This window comes from Trichomycterus rosablanca, chromosome 12 (assembly GCF_030014385.1).
Source record: "Trichomycterus rosablanca isolate fTriRos1 chromosome 12, fTriRos1.hap1, whole genome shotgun sequence".
NCBI classification, from domain to species: domain Eukaryota; kingdom Metazoa; phylum Chordata; class Actinopteri; order Siluriformes; family Trichomycteridae; genus Trichomycterus; species Trichomycterus rosablanca.
This window is the reverse complement of record NC_085999.1, coordinates 32,985,079-33,005,637: the sequence shown is the minus strand read 5'-3', so window position 1 is coordinate 33,005,637 and position 20,559 is coordinate 32,985,079. Positions and strand designations below refer to the sequence as shown.

The 20,559-nt window shown below is 39.7% G+C and overlaps 1 protein-coding gene across 1 annotated transcript; it reads right to left on the bottom strand.

Annotated features, from left to right (window-relative positions):
• Positions 1–262: 262 nt before the first annotated feature.
• cmss1 (cms1 ribosomal small subunit homolog) lies at positions 263–13,938 on the bottom strand. Its single transcript, XM_063005818.1, has 9 exons — positions 13,882–13,938; positions 13,256–13,392; positions 5,780–5,857; positions 5,365–5,497; positions 4,961–5,020; positions 4,777–4,879; positions 2,616–2,764; positions 2,393–2,481; positions 263–1,060 (listed from the first exon to the last, which is right to left on the bottom strand). Exons 1-9 carry the CDS (start codon positions 13,928–13,930, stop codon positions 980–982), a joined length of 879 nt encoding a protein of 292 aa, XP_062861888.1. The 5' UTR covers positions 13,931–13,938; the 3' UTR covers positions 263–979.
• Between the last annotated feature and the right edge of the window lie 6,621 nt (positions 13,939–20,559).

Here is a 20,559-nt window from a genome sequence, read left to right as displayed (position 1 = left end):
TTTTTTATTAAAAACATTACTGCAGTAACTGTATTAGCCAGATCTGGTAATGATGTGGTTAAGTATATAAATTCTTTCACACCAAACTTGAATACTTAGTATGACATTCATCCAATTTTTTCAGATACCTCCTATACTTAATTCATGTTTGTAATCCCTTGCTTTTTTGCCATACTTGGGCACTGCCATGCTAAAATGGAGACAAACAGCCTTGTCCAAACTGTTACCACAAAGTAAAAAAAACCACACACACACACACACGATTATTTATAATGTTAATGTATGGTGTACCATTACAATTGTTGTCTGTTCCCAGTGTTCCTCAGATTGATAGCAGATACTGATCTGTTAACAGGTTTGATATTTTAACAGCAAATAAATTGCAACTTCTCAGGTTGTTAATCTGTTTACATTTAGCCACCTCTGATGGGTCAGAACAGTTTATTTGTAGATCTGAACTGCTGTATATTCATTTACTTTAACCATACACACACAGCTGGCTATTTACAAGAAACTAAAACATACAATATGGTCAAAAGTATGTGGACACACAACGAGGAACTTGTTGGACTTCCCATTCTAAAAACATTCATATGGAGTTGCCTTCCCCAGGCGTGGCTACAAAACCTCCACTCAGAAAGCTTTCCACCAGATTTCAGAGTGTGTTGAAGAATTTGAGCCCAGTCAGTCAGGCACTGATGTTTAATGAGAATGCCTGGCAATTGATGTTCCAGTTCACCCCAAAGTCAAAGGTTCACACCATTAAAAATTCACCACAATACACTTGTACAACCATATCTTTACAGACCTCTGTGTAAGAGGTACAGTTCAGCTGGAACGAGAAAAGACCTTCCCTAAATTAAAAGCATATAATTGGGGTGTACACAGACTTTTGGCCAGATAGTGTGTGTGTGTGTGAGAATAAAGAACAGATGCAGTGCGGCGGTGTTTGCACAGAACGACTGACGACAGTACAAAATTAGAACAGTCCTATTTTAACATCTTCCTGGCACTTCTTAATAATGCCACTATCCATCAGCTTCAGAACCTCTGACTTCACCTGCAACAACACACACACACACACACACACACACACACACACACACACACACACACACACACACACACACACACACACACACACACACACACAATAACAGAGCTGTAAGTTGAAGCAGAGTGCACTAGTCGCTATTCCCAGGTTTAATATGGCAGCTCCTGCCATCTCTAACACTAATATATACAGATGCAGGTTTCACCTCATACAACCTCAGCAGCACTTTGCTTACACAGCTGACAAAGAATCTGTGCTGTGGTGTGTTTGAATGTAATAACTACTCAAGTGCACTGCAGCTGCAAGAAAGGCTGTGAATCCTTTGGAATTGCCTGCATTTCAATACAGTTTCACAATGTGTATTAATGGGTTCATTTTCTCTAAGTCTTTCATCCTGGTGAGGGCTGTGGTGGATGCAAGGCAGAAATGCACCCTGGGAAGAGTGCCAGTCCATTGCTGAATAATGCATATTCATGATCATGTTCTGTGGATGTTTACATTTTTTTTGGAAAGAAGGCACATTGTGTCAGCACATTATCCAAATAGTCTGTGCGTTAGAGCCGCACAAGCACTGCGAAAACTGACAGACCTGAAATCCAGAAACTGCACAAATAGTGCTGGTATAGACCCGATTTGACTGCGTAAGGTAACTGATTTCATGAACAGTTGACCATTGGTATGAAGTTCTTATGGTTGAATGCGGTGTAACAGGACCGAAGTTTCTCTTCATCGGCAAGAAAGTGTTCTTGGTGAAATTTGAGTAGGCCGGCCACTTCTGGGAAAGTTCACTACCGTTCCAAGCTCTTTCCATTTGTAGATAATTACTTTCACTGTGGTTCGCTGAAGTTCCAGAGCCTTAGCACTGTTACAACATGGCATGATTTGCTGCAATTTAAGACCCTTTAGCCAAGGTTTTTTTTTTTTTAAACCCTAAGGGTTGCGAGCCGAAAAATTGGGTTGCAGAGAAAAATAATAATAATTAAATAAACTTGTGTGCAAACGACCCCTTGTGGCTGTATGTTATATCTTGTAAATCACAGTGAGACCAGATTGTAAGATGAATTGTTTGTTGCCTGGGTCATGTAAAAAATCATGGACAATGTGGGTCGCTTGAAAAAAACCCTGCTTCAGCCTGCTTCACATTGCCATACAGCTTCTATTCAAGTGATGTTTAGATTCAACAATTTTCAATCTGAGCTGATCACAAATGTGTCTCTGCAATCTTGTCAGCTTCTGAATGTATTTTTACAGTCCTAGCATTTTGAGACTGAGCACAGGTGTGTTTCAACAAATGCTGCTATAAAACCACTATAAAGTATGTGCAGGTGTTAACGTTACCTCTGGTATATCCATCATCCTTCTCTGTTTCTGATCTCTGTAGTTCCAGTCCAGTATTAGATATCGCAGACCCTGCAGGCTCAGTCCATCTACAGCAGGAAAGCACAAGGTGAAACAGTGGGTTACATAATCATGTGCTCAGCCCGTACACTCACGCAAGGACTCAATTAAACAGCAAGCACTCTTAGGAAAATGTCACCGATTTAAAAGACTGTATGCTGACCTTTCTGTATCAGGGAGCTCACTCTGCCAGGAGTGCCCACGCCAACGTGAGACACACTTTTACTCAGCAGCTTTATCTGATCCTCAATTTTGATGTGTTTTGCGAAGAGCTTTAGAACTTTTGCCTCGCCTTTAAATGTAGTCAGCTGTCTATAAACAAAAAAAGAAGAAATCATTACTCCTGCACCAATCCTGTCCAATCAGGATCAAATAACTTCAGTTCATTTGATTATTCTGATTAAGTCATATAAAATACGCCCCATTCCACAGTGGACGGGAAGACAGTTTTTCAGCATTTTCCATCAGTCTAGTTGTATCCAGTTACCCAGTTGTCTGCAGACTCTTACACTGGCTGAGTAGGGCCATACCTAACACACATACCCTCTTAGGTTCACACAGAGAGCAGTACTGCGTACAGAGAGTCACACACTGCACTCCATTAATCACCATATGAGTGACGCCAATCACATCCCTGTAGGCACCCAGCTGGTCGGTATTTCAACTAGGATCTTAGACCACTGCGCCACTCAAGCGCCCTGATTACCTTACTTGATCAGGTACCAAGCCTACCAAAGCAGGCTGTACAAGTGCAGCAAGAAACAGTGCTGACCGTTGACTGGTCACACAGAATGAGCACTGGAGGGGATAAACGTTTGTTAAACTGAACGGGCACAGATTTTCACAGCCAGTCTAAAAAACTTGTTTGTTAAAACTACCTAAAATGGAGTGGGGGCATGATTCTGAAATGACTGAAACTGACATAAATAGTTCCTATATTTGAGGGCAAATGCCCATGATTTTAAAATAAGATCTCCAACAAGCTAATTTTGTGAACTGTAAGCCATGTGGTGTGCAGCAGTTATATATAGCAGCTAGTCAGGTAATAAAATACTATATTTATAATCAACATTGGGCGCTTGGGTGGCGCATCGGTAAAGTACACCAGCCCACTAACGCTGAGATCTGGGGATCGAGTCTCAGTGGTGCTATCGGCCAGTTGGGCGCCTGCACAGACATGATTGGCTAATGTCAGAGGCAGGGTGCACGAAAAAAAGTCTAGCTTTTGGGAGATGCCTGGATAAAAATAGGAGGGTTGCATAAGGAAATGCATCCAGTGTAAAAACATTAGTGGCTTACTCGTAATGGTACTGTAGATGCAGTTACCCCTTATGCCAAATGAAGAGGTCCAGAAAGTTCAGATTATTAATGTCGTCTGTCAATCTATTACATAACATCACTTAAAACTACAATGACAAAACAGATTAGCCTATAGTTGTACAATATTCCATGAGTATTGTCATGCGCTCCCTCACAACTAGTGCAGAGAAGCTGACTGCAGAGCTCTTGTAGTTGAAAAATTCATTTGTGCAGCTACTTTCCAGCACCAGATGTTTCATTTAGCTGGATTAAATGTGTTTAAAGAAACACTATCAAGATGGAGCTGGAGACAAAAATCAACTGACAGTGCTTCAGAAAAAAGGTTTCAACAGAACTCTGGAGCTGAGAGGCTTAATAATGAGCCATACTGTCAGTGGCATTTCTCACATTTGTGCATTTAGCACTGGGAAGCTGCTAAACATCACCATCCCTTTTGTTAAATACACTATCTGACCAAAAGTATTTGGACAACTGACCAAAGCTTGTTGGACATCCCATTAAAAAAACAAAAAATAAATGGTATTGAAATAGAGTGACCTCTATGTGATCTTTTCAGCTAGAATAACAGCAACTATTCTGAGAAGGCTTCTTACCAGACTTTGAAGTTCCCAAGCTTGTGGGAATTTGTGCCCATTCAGTCAAAAGAGCATTTGTACTGTGGGCACTGATATTGGTCTAGAAAGCCTCAGTCGATATTCCAGTTCATTCTAAAGCTGTTCAATGGGGCTAAGGTCAGGGCTCTGTGCAGGCCACTGAAGTTTCTTTATAGACCTTGCTTTGTGTACAGGAACAGGAAAGGGCCTTCCCCAAACTGTTGCTGTTAAGTTGGAAGTGTGGGCAGCAAGTGGGAAAAGCTCTGGTCTACTCAAAGATAACCAAAGTGTGCATAACCATGGTAATAGGATCATTTCCAAAATCAGATTTTTTGTAGCTCTCAGATTATGCGTGTTAATACATCCACTGATTATTTTACAATTTGCGGGAGAGTAAAAACTGCTACTCACTTGATGAGCTGGATGGTTCTCAGGGCGGAGCCACAGACGATGAGCAGTAAGACCGAGCTTTTCTGTGTGTGCTGCTTCTGTACTTTAGCCCATTTAGGACAAACTGGACAGTAATCATTTGAAAAGTTATTTTTCTTATTATTTTTAAAACGTTTCATGTTGATAAACAGTGAGAACTACACACCTTCTTTGAGGTAGGACGACAGGCTGTGTGTGAGGTCATTGTTCATCAGGAAACAGGACTCTGGAATAGATCACACCATATTTTTGCTTTGGACAGTGTGGCACAGCATCATGGGTTTACAAATGTTTGGGATCCATTGCCAAATGACTCTTACTGTACCCAATATTTGTGTGAATTTAAAGACAGTCTTTAACGTGACCAACTGTGTTTGTGTGGATGCCTATTAATTGCCAATAAAATATAGGTATTGTTTGTGTCAGTTGATTAGGTGGTTGCATAATAAGTACGTGATTAGTAAACTATTCATGCCATCAACATCACCACAGACCACCAGACAACTCAGTGTATCATTACGTAACACTCTGTCCAGTGAAAATTTTTAAACGTTTCCTTTACTGACTGACCTGGCAGATTGAGCTCCTCTAGTTCGATAACAGATCGTGTGGCATTGAAATGGCTCTGCAGCAGGTTCCTTAGGTCATCTGGAGAGCCAGGTGCTTGTTCAGAGCTCGCCAACACATCTGTGATGGTCTTCTTCTACAGACAGGGATATACGCATGATTACTTATTAGGCACGACAAAGATAAACGAGTCATTCGTTACTCATTTATTTACCTATAGGAATGTTTTGGGATGTGAGAGAAAACTGTAGTAATTAGAAGGAAATTACAGTGGAGGAGGATAACATACCAAACTCCTGACAGACCATCAGCGGTGAGGTTTAAATCTACACCAGACAACCCCTTGCCCACTCTGTAGTCTGCTTAATAGTATGTAGAGTAGGATGAGCACAACACAAAGTGGAACATATTTTCTTACCTTCCGTCTTTTCTTGGGCTTTTTGGCATCTCCATCTTCCTCCGGTTTGGTTTTCTCTTTTGTGATGAAGCATTCTTTCTGGAAATAGTACAAAAGGAAAGTAGTCTAAAACCATCATGAAATATTACTCATATACAGAACTGAGTCATATACAGAGCGCAGCTTAGTGGTTAAAGTACTGGGCGAGTGATTAGAGGGTCACAAGTTCAACCCACACCATCGGCTCTGTTTATGCCTGAAATGGTTTGCATTGTATTTAGTCACAAGTTAAATTTGTGTTGGATAAAAGCATTTCATAAATGTCAAAGCAAATGCAGGAAATTTTACAGTATTTAAGTTAGGAAATGAAATAATTTTTATAACAGAACATACAGACAGACATTAAAATAAAGGAAAATTCTGGTTGAAGTTTTAAACCATGTACACATTAAAAAGTAGTTTGAATGAATGAATGAAAAAACGCCTTTATATGTCATATGTGTATATATATATATATTAGGGCTGTCGAAGTTAACGCGATAATAACGCATTAACGCAATCTCAATTTAACGCGATTAAGATAAATAGTGCCATTAACGCAAATTCTAGTTCATGTTGAGACTTGACTGGTAAAACAAACGTTTTAATGTCGGACATGTCACCGTTTTTCATTTGCGGTTTGTTAACATAATGTAAAAGAGCGTCGTAGCATCTGCACTTGCATAATAAAGAAATAAATACACGGTATATTCACAAGTTGTCGGGAGCAGAACACTTTATTAACTTATTCTGTTACGGCAAAGAATACCGGACAGCTGAGTCAAGCACGTTGTCCATGAACTATGGAAGCCCCAAAGGGTCAAAACACACTCACTTCGTGTAGAAACGTCCATCAAACCATTGGATAGTATTACTGCCTAGTATGTGAGTGAATAAAACTCCCTTACAGTTTTCTCTTGTCCCAGCAGTTTTTAACATAAGTACATTTAGCATAAAATGTGTTCACCATTTTAATTGTAACATTTCACTTAAAAATCCTTGTTTTCTATAACATTTACACAGATTTTTTTTAATGTGATTAATCGCGATTAACTATATGAAATTCTGAGATTAATCGCGATTAAAAAATGTTATCGTTTGACAGCCCTAATATATACAGTGTATCACAAAAGTGAGTACACCCCTCACATTTCTGCAGATATTTAAGTATATCTTTTCATGGGACAACACTGACAAAATGACACTTTGACACAATGAAAAGTAGTCTGTGTGCAGCTTATATAACAGTGTCAATTTATTCTTCCCTCAAAAGAACTCAATATACAGCCATTAATGTCTAAACCACCGGCAACAAAAGTGAGTACACCCCTAAGAGACTACACCCCTAAATGTCCAAATTGAGCACTGCTTGTCATTTTCCCTCCAAAATGTCATGTGATTTGTTAGTGTTACCAGGTCTCAGGTGTGCATAGGGAGCAGGTGTGTTTAATTTAGTAGTACAGCTCTCACACTCTCTCATACTGGTCACTGAAAGTTCCAACATGGCACCTCATGGCAAAGAACTCTCTAAGGATCTTAAAAGACGAATTGTTGCGCTACATGAAGATGGCAAAGGCTACAAGAAGATTGCCAACACCCTGAAACTGAGCTGCAGCACAGTGGCCAAGATCATCCAGCGTTTTAAAAGAGCAGGGTCCACTCAGAACAGACCTCGCGTTGGTCGTCCAAAGAAGCTGAGTGCACGTGCTCAGCGTCACATCCAACTGCTGTCTTTGAAAGATAGGCGCAGGAGTGCTGTCAGCATTGCTGCAGAGATTGAAAAGGTGGGGGGTCAGCCTGTCAGTGCTCAGACCATACGCCGCACACTACATCAAATTGGTCTGCAGGGCTGTCACCCCAGAAGGAAGCCTCTTCTGAAGTCTCTACACAAGAAAGCCCGCAAACAGTTTGCTGAAGACATGTCAACAAAGGACATGGATTACTGGAACCATGTCCTATGGTCTGATGAGACCAAGATTAATTTGTTTAGTTCAGATGGTCTCAAGCATGTGTGGCGGCAATCAGGTGAGGAGTACAAAGATAAGTGCGTCATGCCTACAGTCAAGCATGGTGGTGGGAATGCCATGGTCTGGGGCTGCATGGGTGCAGCAGGTGTTGGGGAGTTACATTTCATTGAGGGACACATGAACTCCAATATGTACTGTGAAATACTGAAGCAGAGCATGATCCCCTCCCTCCGGAAACTAGGTCGCAGGGCAGTGTTCCTGCATGATAATGACCCCAAACACACCTCTAAGACGACCACTGCTTTATTGAAGAGGCTGAGGGTAAAGGTGATGGACTGGCCAAGCATGTCTCCAGACCTAAACCCAATAGAACATCTTTGGGGCATCCTCAAGCGGAAGGTGGAGGAGCACAAAGTCTCGAATATCCGCCAGCTCCGTGATGTCGTCATGGAGGAGTGGAAAAGCATTCCAGTGGCAACCTGTGAAGCTCTGGTAAACTCCATGCCCAGGAGAGTTAAGGCAGTTCTGGGAAATAATGGTGGCCACACAAAATATTGACACTTCAGGAACTTTCACTAAGGGGTGTACTCACTTTTGTTGCCGGTGGTTTAGACATTAATGGCTGTATATTGAGTTATTTTGAGGGAAGAATAAATTTACACTGTTATATAAGCTGCACACAGACTACTTTTCATTGTGTCAAAGTGTCATTTTGTCAGTGTTGTCCCATGAAAAGATATACTTAAATATCTGCAGAAATGTGAGGGGTGTACTCACTTTTGTGATACACTGTATATATATATATACAGTGTATCACAAAAGTGAGTACACCCCTAAGTGAAAGTTCCTGAAGTGTCAATATTTTGTGTGGCCACCATTATTTCCCAGAACTGCCTTGACTCTCCTGGGCATGGAGTTTACCAGAGCTTCACAGGTTGCCACTGGAATGCTTTTCCACTCCTCCATGACGACATCACGGAGCTGGCGGATATTCGAGACTTTGCGCTCCTCCACCTTCCGCTTGAGGATGCCCCAAAGATGTTCTATTGGGTTTAGGTCTGGAGACATGCTTGGCCAGTCCATCACCTTTACCCTCAGCCTCTTCAATAAAGCAGTGGTCGTCTTAGAGGTGTGTTTGGGGTCATTATCATGCTGGAACACTGCCCTGCGACCCAGTTTCCGGAGGGAGGGGATCATGCTCTGCTTCAGTATTTCACAGTACATATTGGAGTTCATGTGTCCCTCAATAAAATGTAACTCCCCAACACCTGCTGCACTCATGCAGCCCCAGACCATGGCATTCCCACCACCATGCTTGACTGTAGGCATGACACACTTATCTTTGTACTCCTCACCTGATTGCCGCCACATATGCTTGAGACCATCTGAACCAAACAAATTAATCTTGGTCTCATCAGAGGTTCCAGTAATCCATGTCCTTTGTTGACATGTCTTCAGCAAACTGTTTGCGGGCTTTCTTGTGTAGAGACTTCAGAAGAGGCTTGCTTCTGGGGTGACAGCCATGCAGACCAATTTGATGTAGTGTGCGGCGTATGGTCTGAGCACTGACAGGCTGACCCCCCCACCTTTTCAATCTCTGCAGCAATGCTGACAGCACTCCTGCGCCTATCTTTCAAAGACAGCAGTTGGATGTGACGCTGAGCACGTGCACTCAGCTTCTTTAAACAACCAACGCGAGGTCTGTTCTGAGGACCCTGCTCTTTTAAAACGCTGGATGATCTTGGCCACTATCCTGCAGCTCAGTTTCAGGGTGTTGGCAATCTTCTTGTAGCCTTGGCCATCTTCATGTAGCGCAACAATTCGTCTTTTAAGATCCTCAGAGAGTTCTTTGCCATGAGGTGCCATGTTGGAACTTTCAGTGACCAGTATGAGAGAGTGTGAGAGCTGTACTACTAAATTGAACACACCTGCTCCCTATGCACACCTGAGACCTAGTAACACTAACAAATCACATGACATTTTGGAGGGAAAATGACAAGCAGTGCTCAATTTGGACATTTAGGGGTGTAGTCTCTTAGGGGTGTACTCACTTTTGTTGCCGGTGGTTTAGACATTAATGGCTGTATATTGACTTATTTTGAGGGAAGAATAAATTTACACTGTTATATAAGCTGCACACAGACTACTTTTCATTGTGTCAAAGTGTCATTTTGTCAGTGTTGTCCCATGAAAAGATATACTTAAATATCTGCAGAAATGTGAGGGGTGTACTCACTTTTGTGATACACTGTATATATATATATATATATATATATATATATATACAGTATATATACAGTATATACACACACACACAGATGTACAGTACAATAAAAATCTTTTTGGAATTCTTCTGGAAGCGGGGGTCAGAGTGCAGTTTCAGCCATTGTATGGCGCCCCTGGAGCAGAGAGTGTTGAGGGCCCAACAGTGGCTGAATCAACCTTTCGGTTCATAGCCCAAAACTCTACCCACTAGGCTACCACTGGCCCACTGTTTTGTTTCAAAATTACTTTTAGGAAGTCAGTTAACCTTTTGCATGTTGTACCTAAAAACCCACATGACATGAGAAGAAAAAGTAAAACACGTCACACACAGTGACTGGAGGTCAATGGAACTTGTGTTGCCAGGGCATTGTTGCTGTATGGCACCCAACAGTAGCTGTACCACCATGCCTCCCATACATTTAATCAGAGTGTGTAATATAAGGCCTCCCTGACACCCCCAACTGCCCAACTGGTGCTTAATGAAGCAATAAGCCACGAGAGACGACGCGAAGCGGAGTGCCTAAAACGTCTTTCCCCGTGATAAAATCATAGCAGTAACGCACGGTCTCGAGTGGCTTACTGCTTTTACAAAACGGCGGTCAACATAAAATATAATAAAATACAACAATGTTCAATTTATAAATGTATTTATTTTAGGGCTGTCGTTAATCGCGTTAATTAACGCACACACACACAGTGTGCGATTAACGCATTAAAATTTTAATCGCGATTGAAAAAATTAATCAAGATTAAAAAATTTTATCTAACTATTTTTATTTGGCATATACATGTGTGTCTCTGTGGTAATTATCTGTATTTCAGATGAATTAGGATGTAAAGCGCATGAACTGTCCGATGATAAACTACTTTTAGCGGTTTTCACTTTTTTTACGTGTTGATGAAAAGATGAATGAAATCACGCAAGCTTTGTAACGAGTATCTCCATTGGCTGCTAGAGCTGTCCATCAAAACCGCGTAGCTCCGCCCCCTCCCTCTCCGGTAAGAAGTGAAACTCTGTGTGATGTTTCATCTCTACAGTTTATTCAGGTTATTCTATCACATGGTTATAAACATGATTTATATTTGTGATGTTTGTAGTTTTCTAAAAACACATTCGTATCTTATATTTATATGGACTAAACGTTTACATAGACTGTTTTAATTAACACTTTTTTTATATAGCTAGTCAATTACTTATAGATAATGTTTGCTAACTTGACTGTTTCAGGTATTTATAGATGTTTAAATGGTAATGTAGAACAGTATTTCCCAGTATTCTTTCTGCACAAACACAGTATTAAAGGGTTTTCTTAATAGATCTATGAAATAATCATATCTGTGTTTTGATGCTCTATTGAAGCCTTATATTAGATCAAACATTATGGTTGGTGCAGAGCCGTAGATAGAGAGAGTTGCGACACTCCTTGATCTCGCCGCCACGCGGTCACGTGGTTCATGTAACCCTCCAATAGTTCCAAACAAACCCGGCGCTGTCATGTTCTCATATGGGACAGGCAGCAGTAAATGAAATATTAAACAGTAAATAATAAACATTTGTAAAATTTCTGGGTATTTTCAATTGCGTTTACATTTACTGCATCTGCTTTAATATCAATTTGGTATATGAAGTGGAAGATTGATGTTTATAATGACTTGTTAATAGGTCGTTCTTGTTAACACACAGTACATTATATTAGCATACATTACATAATGCCATATCATTAAGTAGTAGAGACAATATACAGTACATAGATTAGACAGTTTTTTATGTTTTGTTTTTTACATAAACTAATCTCCCTTCACTTTCCCGAGGATTCATAATAATAATCATTTTGGTTAAACACTAAGTCATGTGCTGGATTCATAAGGTTTACCTGCACTGAATGAACAGATTCATAAACACACTACCGTACCAATACCTTTAACATTATAGTGCAGGTACATGAAATAGCATTAATTCATGTCTTATTTCATGAGTAAGTAATAATTTATTCCTACATGTAATACATGAATTAATTCATAATTAATATGCACTAGTTCATTTTGTCTAATGTATGTGGTGGACAAGGTACACAAACCATGTAGTTGAGTTGAAGTAGAGATATCCAAGGTAAAATATTACTCCAGTAAAAGTAGTAATAAAAGTAAAATACTCTTTACCTCCACTAAAGTACTAAACTAAATTTACCTTCAAATGTACTTAAGTATGAAAGTAAAAGTAGCATGATTTATTATGGCTCTGATGTTTTATTATCATTTCTGTAACAGGACTCTTGATTAATCAACTTTTAATTAATCAATTTTAGGTGAAAAGACTCTAGTGTCAATAATTTAGCTTAGCTGACTAAGCTAAATTCAGTTATACCTATTAATTAAGATAAACATGTAACATTTAGTGCTGAGCAAATGCTAAACAATAACAGTATTAAGTATATTAATGACATCAAATTCATTATTTTTTTTTAAAACAAAGCAACAAACAGCTAAAAATGCTTGATAAGTAGTGGAAATGAATGGGGCTCTATGGGATGTTTGGAACTATACAGAGCTCCACAACCCGGAAGCTGCACAGAAAATATGTCCCGCCCCCTTTCCAACGGTTCCCTATGGGAGTGTCGCCACTCTGTTCTCTCTACCGCTCTGGGTTGGTGCACCTGTTTTCAGTGTCAGGGTCATGAAGAGGAAAAGATCCTCACTTTTGTCAGATAATGTGCTTTCTACAATGAATTTAGATTTAATAATTCTATCATATTTTATGAATGTTTTATTGGTAAACACGTTCTTGCAATAACAATGTGCATAACTGTTCAAATTTTGCTTAATTATTAGTTTGCGATTAATTGAGATGAATACATATATATTTAGGGCTGTCACACGATTAAAAATTTTAATCGAGATTAATCTAGATTAATTTTGTTCTTTAATCACGATTAATCTCGATTAAAATTTTTAATCGCGTGACAGCCCTAATTTATTTACAAAAACACTTACAAAAAGCATTCTTCCGCGAAATCAGGTAGTCCGTTAACAGTGTTGCTAGGCAACATTTCCATGTATAGTACATGACTTAAAATAGTGTTCAACCAAGTTTGTACTTTTTCTTTTCAGTGGCGTATTAATATGGAATGATGTGAGGTGGTCATTGGTGTGCGTATATCGGGGATTTTACAACGGCTTGGACCGGAACTATCCGTTTTATAACTGGTGTTTAGTCAGTTTGTGTTACCTGTGCTGTCTTCTTTTTCTTGGCTTTTTCTGGCTTTTGTGTTTGAAGTTTTCTTTTCTTTACTGGTTTCTCTGTGGGCTCTGATGCTGGTGCTGCTGGAAGTGTTTGATCTGTATCCTCCTTTACCTCTGAGCCACCTGGCAAAGACAAAATAATTCTTAATATTTCTAAAAACATGGGCATTAAAGTGGACCCCCCATCTCTTCTTGCTATAGAAGCCACCACTCAGAGAATTTTTTTTGAAAAGCTTTTAAATGCATTACATTAGGAAACTCAAATTCCCATGATGCCGTTCGCACAATCCACACACGTGCAGCGCTGCAGTGAAAGTCTCGTGGTAATGTTTTGGTAAAATCAGTAAACTATACAAGACTGGATTTACTAAACTAAACTATCAGCAGTTAGTCTGGTTTAGGACACAATCGTATTTCACTTCATTAAAAGTTAACATAAGCGGGTCTAACATGCGTTACGAATTAGAAACCGCCCAGCTTACTGACTAGCAAATGTTACACAGATCCAGAGCACAGTCAGTGTAATAACACAGATCTGATATAAAACACATGATTTTAATAATATAAAGCGCTCTGATGTTTAGTTAGATTTTGCCTAAATGAATAAAGTACCTGCATTTTGGCTTTGAACCCACCACTCGTCTCCTAAATCGTCTCCCATCGCTTCACACAAGTTTATCTTAGAAGGGTTTCACAGGAGTAGATTCAACACACGAGAGCGCTGGATAGTATCTACATAAAAATCTATATTTATATTAACACTAAAAATAAAACGTACAAGGTTAAACGTAAAATAAACTACCAAACATTACGGTTAGATATTAAAAGCCCGCTAAACATTTTTGTACTTGTAAGGAATCTGCAGAGCTTAATAAACATGTTAAGAACTGGAAGGGTGTCAAAAAGCTTCATTCTCCCTTCTTTATGTGCACTATGTAGGGCTGATGTCATTCTTTCTGTACCCTACATAGTGCACTTGTTTGTACAAAAGAGCTTTTTGTAATACAGTCCTGTATATAGCGTTATCGAGGACGACCTGAACTGTCTGCAAAGCATAACGTTTCGGAAATAACGCTTAGTGACCACTTTATTAGAAACACCGGATCAATACTGGCAGTTTGTGGACTTCACAACGTGTTTGAAAAATCCTTTGAGACTTGGTCCATGTTGTCAGCAGTACAATCATGCTGTGGATTCTGCTTCATCCCCAAAGTGTTCTACTAATTTCAATCTAGTAACTAATTACTTGTGCATTGTGCCATGGTGCACTATCATGTTGGAAGTAGCTGTTATAAGATGGTAAATTGTGGCCGTAAGGGAATGCACATGATTAACAATCATAGACAGTCAAACAATGCTTTATTGATATTGGTGAAGCCAGTGTGTACCAAGAAACATTACCCACGGCATTACACCACCAGCAGCTTGAACTATTGACACAAGACAAGTTCATTCTATAGATTCATGCCATTTATGCCAAATTCTGACCATTGTACCATCTGCATTTTGCTGCAGAAATTGTGGTTCATTAGATAAGGCATTTTTCTAAATACACAACCGTCCAGTTTTAGTGAACCTACCCTGAGGATCCTGTTCTTAGCCGACAGAAGTGGAACGCGATGCCATTGAAGCCAATCTGCCCTGGAGTTCTTTTAAGTTGTTTTTCTGCTCACCATGGTTGCATGGAGCAGTAGCCTTCCAGTCAGCTTGAACCAGTCTGGCCATTTTACTTTGACCATCAACAAGTCGTTTCTGTCCATTAACTGTTGCTCACTTGGGTTCTTTTGCACTATTCTTTCTAAACTCTCAAACATGCAAAAATATTCCAGAAAATCTGACATACAGAATGCATGCCAAGGTCAAAGTCATTTAGATCACATTTTATTTGTAACCACCTGACTACTTTACGCTGGTCATGATTGCTGTGGGTCTGGCTTCTCTGGAATCAGTGAGTTCAATGGTGTAACACAACTACCCAACCCCACCCCCAGACAGGATGCCAATCCATCGTGGGACCTCAGCCATCAGCTAATCTTTTCCCAACTGTTTTATTTTAATGATTTTTTTCTTTGATCTTATGGCATTTCTTTAAATCATGACTTAGTTTTCCTGTAGATAATTTAAGGAGACTGATTGATTTTAGTGGTAATGTTCATGATTGAGATTTTTATTTTACAAGGCTGGCCAAATTCAAGTCTGGTTGTGTTTAATTAGTTAGACTAGCCTACCAATTTCTTGTAATGGCTGGTTAACAGTGATAAATAATGAGGTGCATTTGCTGGATATGTTTTCCTTGAAATTGATCAGATATTTCACAGAAGCTGTTGTGTTTTTCACTCAAGTTTCACTTGTGTAATAACATGTTTTGAATGATCTAAAATCGTAGTGTGTAATGATATGCAATGACAGGGGCAATCTGTAAAGCCTTAATTACTTCTTTACAGCACTGTTAATGGAAAATGTCATTTAAGTGACCTCAGTGTCACAGTTTGCGCTGTTCATCTCTCCACCACTGGAGGGCACTAACTTCTTTAGCTATACAGAAACGTGGGCTTGGATTTACGGACATGTAGATTTAGCCTGTATTGCCTAATCATGCAAATACAACAGAATAACTTAACACGCACTTGCTCATAAACACTTTGATTTATACTTTAGATTGAAAAAGTTCATTCCTGGGGCAGTCCACTTGGTTTAATAAAGCACATGTTGGCCACTGGAGCTGCAGGCAGAGCCGTGTGGGATATCAGTTCTTTATCAAAGTAAAATGGTGCATTATCTCTGATGTCTGATCCGCCTTCTAGCACACAATAATGAATGATTAATTATCAGAGCTATTCTGGTAAACTCTGCTGTATAATGGCCATAGTCCTGCATCTGAACTGTGTTTAATGCGGTGCAACAAACTAATCCTGTAGTAATGGAGATCGCTCAGATTGCTTCATAAATATCTGCTTTATTTTGTAAGGAGGTCGATGCATTTTAGCTTTGAAAAGCTCGTGTCTATATGTTGTAAAAAGAGACTTTTCTTTTCCCTGGTTTTGTGTCTGTCATCTCTTTCTAACTGAGGGATGTATAATTCCCTTCTCCCATTCGTATTGGCCTCCTTTACTCTCCCTACCCAATTACTTATTCATCACTGGCATAAATTAAAAATTTCTATTTCCCTTCAACCAACATCGTGATGGCTTATTGAGAGCTCACATATTCCATATTTCACTGACACACAGCCTACTTATATGCTATATTAACAAAACACATCTTTTTTTAATGTGATGTATCTATTAGATGTAATTTCTGCTCACTGAGGTCCCCAGTATGTAGAGTAATTGTTTCTCAGAGCAGTAATACAGGGAAAAGACAAAATAAGACAACATTAATGAAGTGTAGGGCCACCTTTTGTCCCAGCTTTCAGAACTTTTGTAATAGGATGTTAAGGATGAAGGGCATGGCGATCTACATGACACAGCCCAAAGATTGTGGGCGCTTGACCACGACGTCAGACGACGACTTTTGTGACCAAATACAGTCTAAGCAGTTGCAGGATTTGAGGTTCCTGCTCAAGGGCTCAAGAGTGGCAGCCTGACAGTGGTGGGACTTAAACCAACCAAATTTCCAGTGATTAAACTAGTAATTTAACCGCTGAGTTATGATTACCCTCATACACTTGCAAATTGTGCTCCCGCTAATCATCTGCTCAAGAACTTTGTTAGTTGCCCTATTTTGCTTTTAAATCCTAAATATCAAAAAGCTTTTTTTGCTAACATAATTGAACTTGCTCATGCAGCTGAGTTCATAACGAGGATTTAGTCACTTTAAAGTCAAAATTTTTTCCTTTTCTTTTTTTAAATGATCTAACCTCATTTCTCTGAGCTGCTCTTGCTCTGTGATACAGGAAATTGAGGTTTTGAAGAGTCCTGCTTTCAAATCGAACTTTTACATGTGCCCACGCCCCATCAAACCAACCTATTCATCCATAATTACTTTCATTCTCTTCCAAGCTCTTTATCCTGCTTCATTCTCTACCTTCATCTGTTTCATTTCCTTTCCTTTCTAAATGATCTTTAATAACCACTGAGGATGTACAGCTCGTTCTGAAACAGAATTAAAATCTGTTGATATTACTTTTGAGATGGCTACTACAGTGTGCTGTGGTCAAACAAAGATTTTCGTAAAGGTCTGCAGTGATGTGAAGATACGTGGTATTTTCATGCAGCCTTTTCGCTTTTACTGTCAGCTTCATGGAGTCAGCAATGCTCTGCCACTTTTTGAGAAGTCGGGCACACGGGAGTGCACTGGGCATGAAATTATACCTACAGCCTATTGCACCTAGCTCTCCTTTACCTAAACTCAGTTCTGGACAGCTTCAGAATTCAACATGTCAGGTGTCTTCCCTCAAGTCATATGTGAATTATGCTAAAATTGATATATACAGACAAGGTTTACAGGTTATCTCAGGTACAGTCACCTCCACATTTACTGTTGATTTGGTGAATTAGCTTAATCTCAGACAAATATGTATTCCTGAACGCTGTATGTATTTTCTTTCTAAAGGATTTTTCTACATACAGCCTTGTGGTAATTCTGCTGAGCCATTCAGAAACATGAAACGAAGAGCACTAAAGTCAAACGCTGTGATTATTTGTCCAGAAATGATAAAGCTAGGTCCTTGAGAAGATAGTGGCATGAAGGGCGGATAGTAGAAGCATGAGGACAATATTGAGAGTAAATGTAATTAGGAACTGAATGTATACTCATGTGTCATAGCTCTAGCATGAAAGTCAAATAGCCAATGGTAGCTGGTAAAATAACCGGTGTGTGTATGGCGGGGAGGGGTGTAATGGAGTGAATAAAAATAAAAATAGCCAGATTAGACAGGTCACAGTAGTATCTTAAGCTCTAATCTAATATTGGTTGATGTATCAGTAAAAGCCTGTTTGCTCTCGTAGAGGTCAGATCAATGTCTATCAATGGGATGAAGGAAAAATCCTATTCTCTTCTCTTCGATCAGATCCCGATCCTATCTTTCAGCCCTCCATCATCTAACAGAAAATCAATATGATCAAATCAGTCAGTGGTAGAATGGAAGAAAAAGAAATGCTACAACATAAAGATCAGATCAGACGAAGGCTTTTAGAATGCTAATTTAGGTACATGAGTTAGAAGGGACGTGTGCTTGTAGCCTGCAGGTTGAAGACAATTCGGTCATTCTGCTTCAAAATTGTACAATTTAAACCAGTTTGAAAGAAAAGGCCATTACAACCCAGCGGGTTAAAGCAGAAAAAAGGCAAAAGAGGAACTCCAGAATATAAAAAACCAACTTAATGAAATCTATACCCTAAAGGCGAAAACTGATTCATGGTGCGGTGGATCCACATATTTTATTCATTTAGATATTTTATGTGGCACCCCAACATGTTGCAACTCGGTGGTAACATTGCGCTGAAACATTAGTACCAAAGTATTTAGGTTATATGTGGCCCCCATGGCTCTTATTTTATTTTAAATGTGCAGTGGTCAATATTTTATTGCTGTTTTTAATATCTAGAGAACCTAAAGTCCTAACTGGCTTGTTTACATTCTTCATTCTAGTCTACACTATAGACTGTTTCCTGTAGTACGAAAACAGTATGATGTTTATCAGATGATGTAATCAATTCATCATTCAATATCGTGAGGCAATTCACAGCCAGACAGTGTAATACAGAGACGTTCCGAAATCATGATCAAAAAACCAGTACTGATGATTTATAACTGACTGTACATTGTCTAGAAACTGCACTAGCTATGGTGGTGAAGCCATGCTGTTGCACCATAAGTAGTGCACATACACTTAATGACCACTTTCTTGCCTAGACCCACTTTGCAAATACCTTCATTGGCTATTTAATGAGCTACAAACCATATAGATGCACTTTGTCCTGTATTGGTGCACAGATTTCACCTCCTCTACAACAACTGTCAGTGAAAAGGTTCCCATAAAGAACCATCACTATCCTATTATTTCCGGGTGATGGATCATTCTTAGCAATTAACATCATAGTGCGTGTTGTACTAGTATCAGGTACAGCAGCATATCTGGCATATTTAAATACTGTTTACACTTACTGGACTTTTTATTAGATGGACATCACCCGTTAGAACATATTGTACACTTAGAGACACATTAATATTGACATTGTTAATGAATCCCCAATAACATTGCCTCACCTGATACACTCATACCAGTACGACACACACTACCCTGTCATTTCAACGTTAATGTCATTGCAGTCCTGAGAAAGCTCCAACACCCAATTAGTACCTGGAAAGTGGGGGGATTTTTAATAATGGATGAGGTACTGTGGATGACAAAGTGCCCCAAGCAATAGATGGGCTACTGCCAGTAATCATTAACCCACAAAGTGCATTTATATGGTACCTCATAAAATGTTCAATTTATTTAGAAGAGTGGTGTTCCTAATAAAGTGTAGGGTACCTACCAGAGCAACTGTAAACTTGAGCAAAATATGGTTCCTGTTATTGGAATCAGAGCAGCCAAACTAATCCATGTCTATGGGTATCAGTTCAGTAACAACCAGTAGAACAATCTGCTTTAGAAAACTACTAAAAATCTCATGGAGGAAGATGATGACGACTGAGCAACTGTCAGCAACTCTACAAGACTAACCAGGCTCCTTGCCCAGTGTTTGAAGACCCAGTTGCTCAGTAGTCATCATCTTCAGAACAGAAAATGAGCTAATAGGTGCCCAGGTGGTGCAGCGTTATATTCCAATAGCACACCAGTGCTGAGATTCTGAACACACCGATCGGCTGGTCGCCATCTAGCGGGTACAATTGTCTACAAAATTGGCCACTCAGTCTGCTGGGTGGGAAAAGACCGGACTAAGTAGGTGGGGTCTTCAAACGCTGGGCAAGGACCCTGGTTAGCAGACCAAGGCGCCTGTGCAGAAGTGGATGAGCCTCATGTGCGAATCCACAGAGGCACGGGTGAAGAAGAAGGGGGTTGGGGGACTGCGCACGCGTCAGAGGGGGTGTTGCGAAGGTCAGTATACCCTCCTCGAATGCAATGTGGATCCCCAGCAGAGAAAGACTAATTGGTTATGCTAAATCGGGAGAAAATGCATAAATAAATAGGAAAAAAATGAGCTAATGAACCACATTAAATCCCACAAGTTACACTACTTTGGTCGTGTGATGAGGCGCCTGCATAGCAACATTGAAGGTGGAGTTATAAAGAGACTTGTTGACTCAGAAGACGAGGAAGACCAAAAATAAGCTGGATTGACA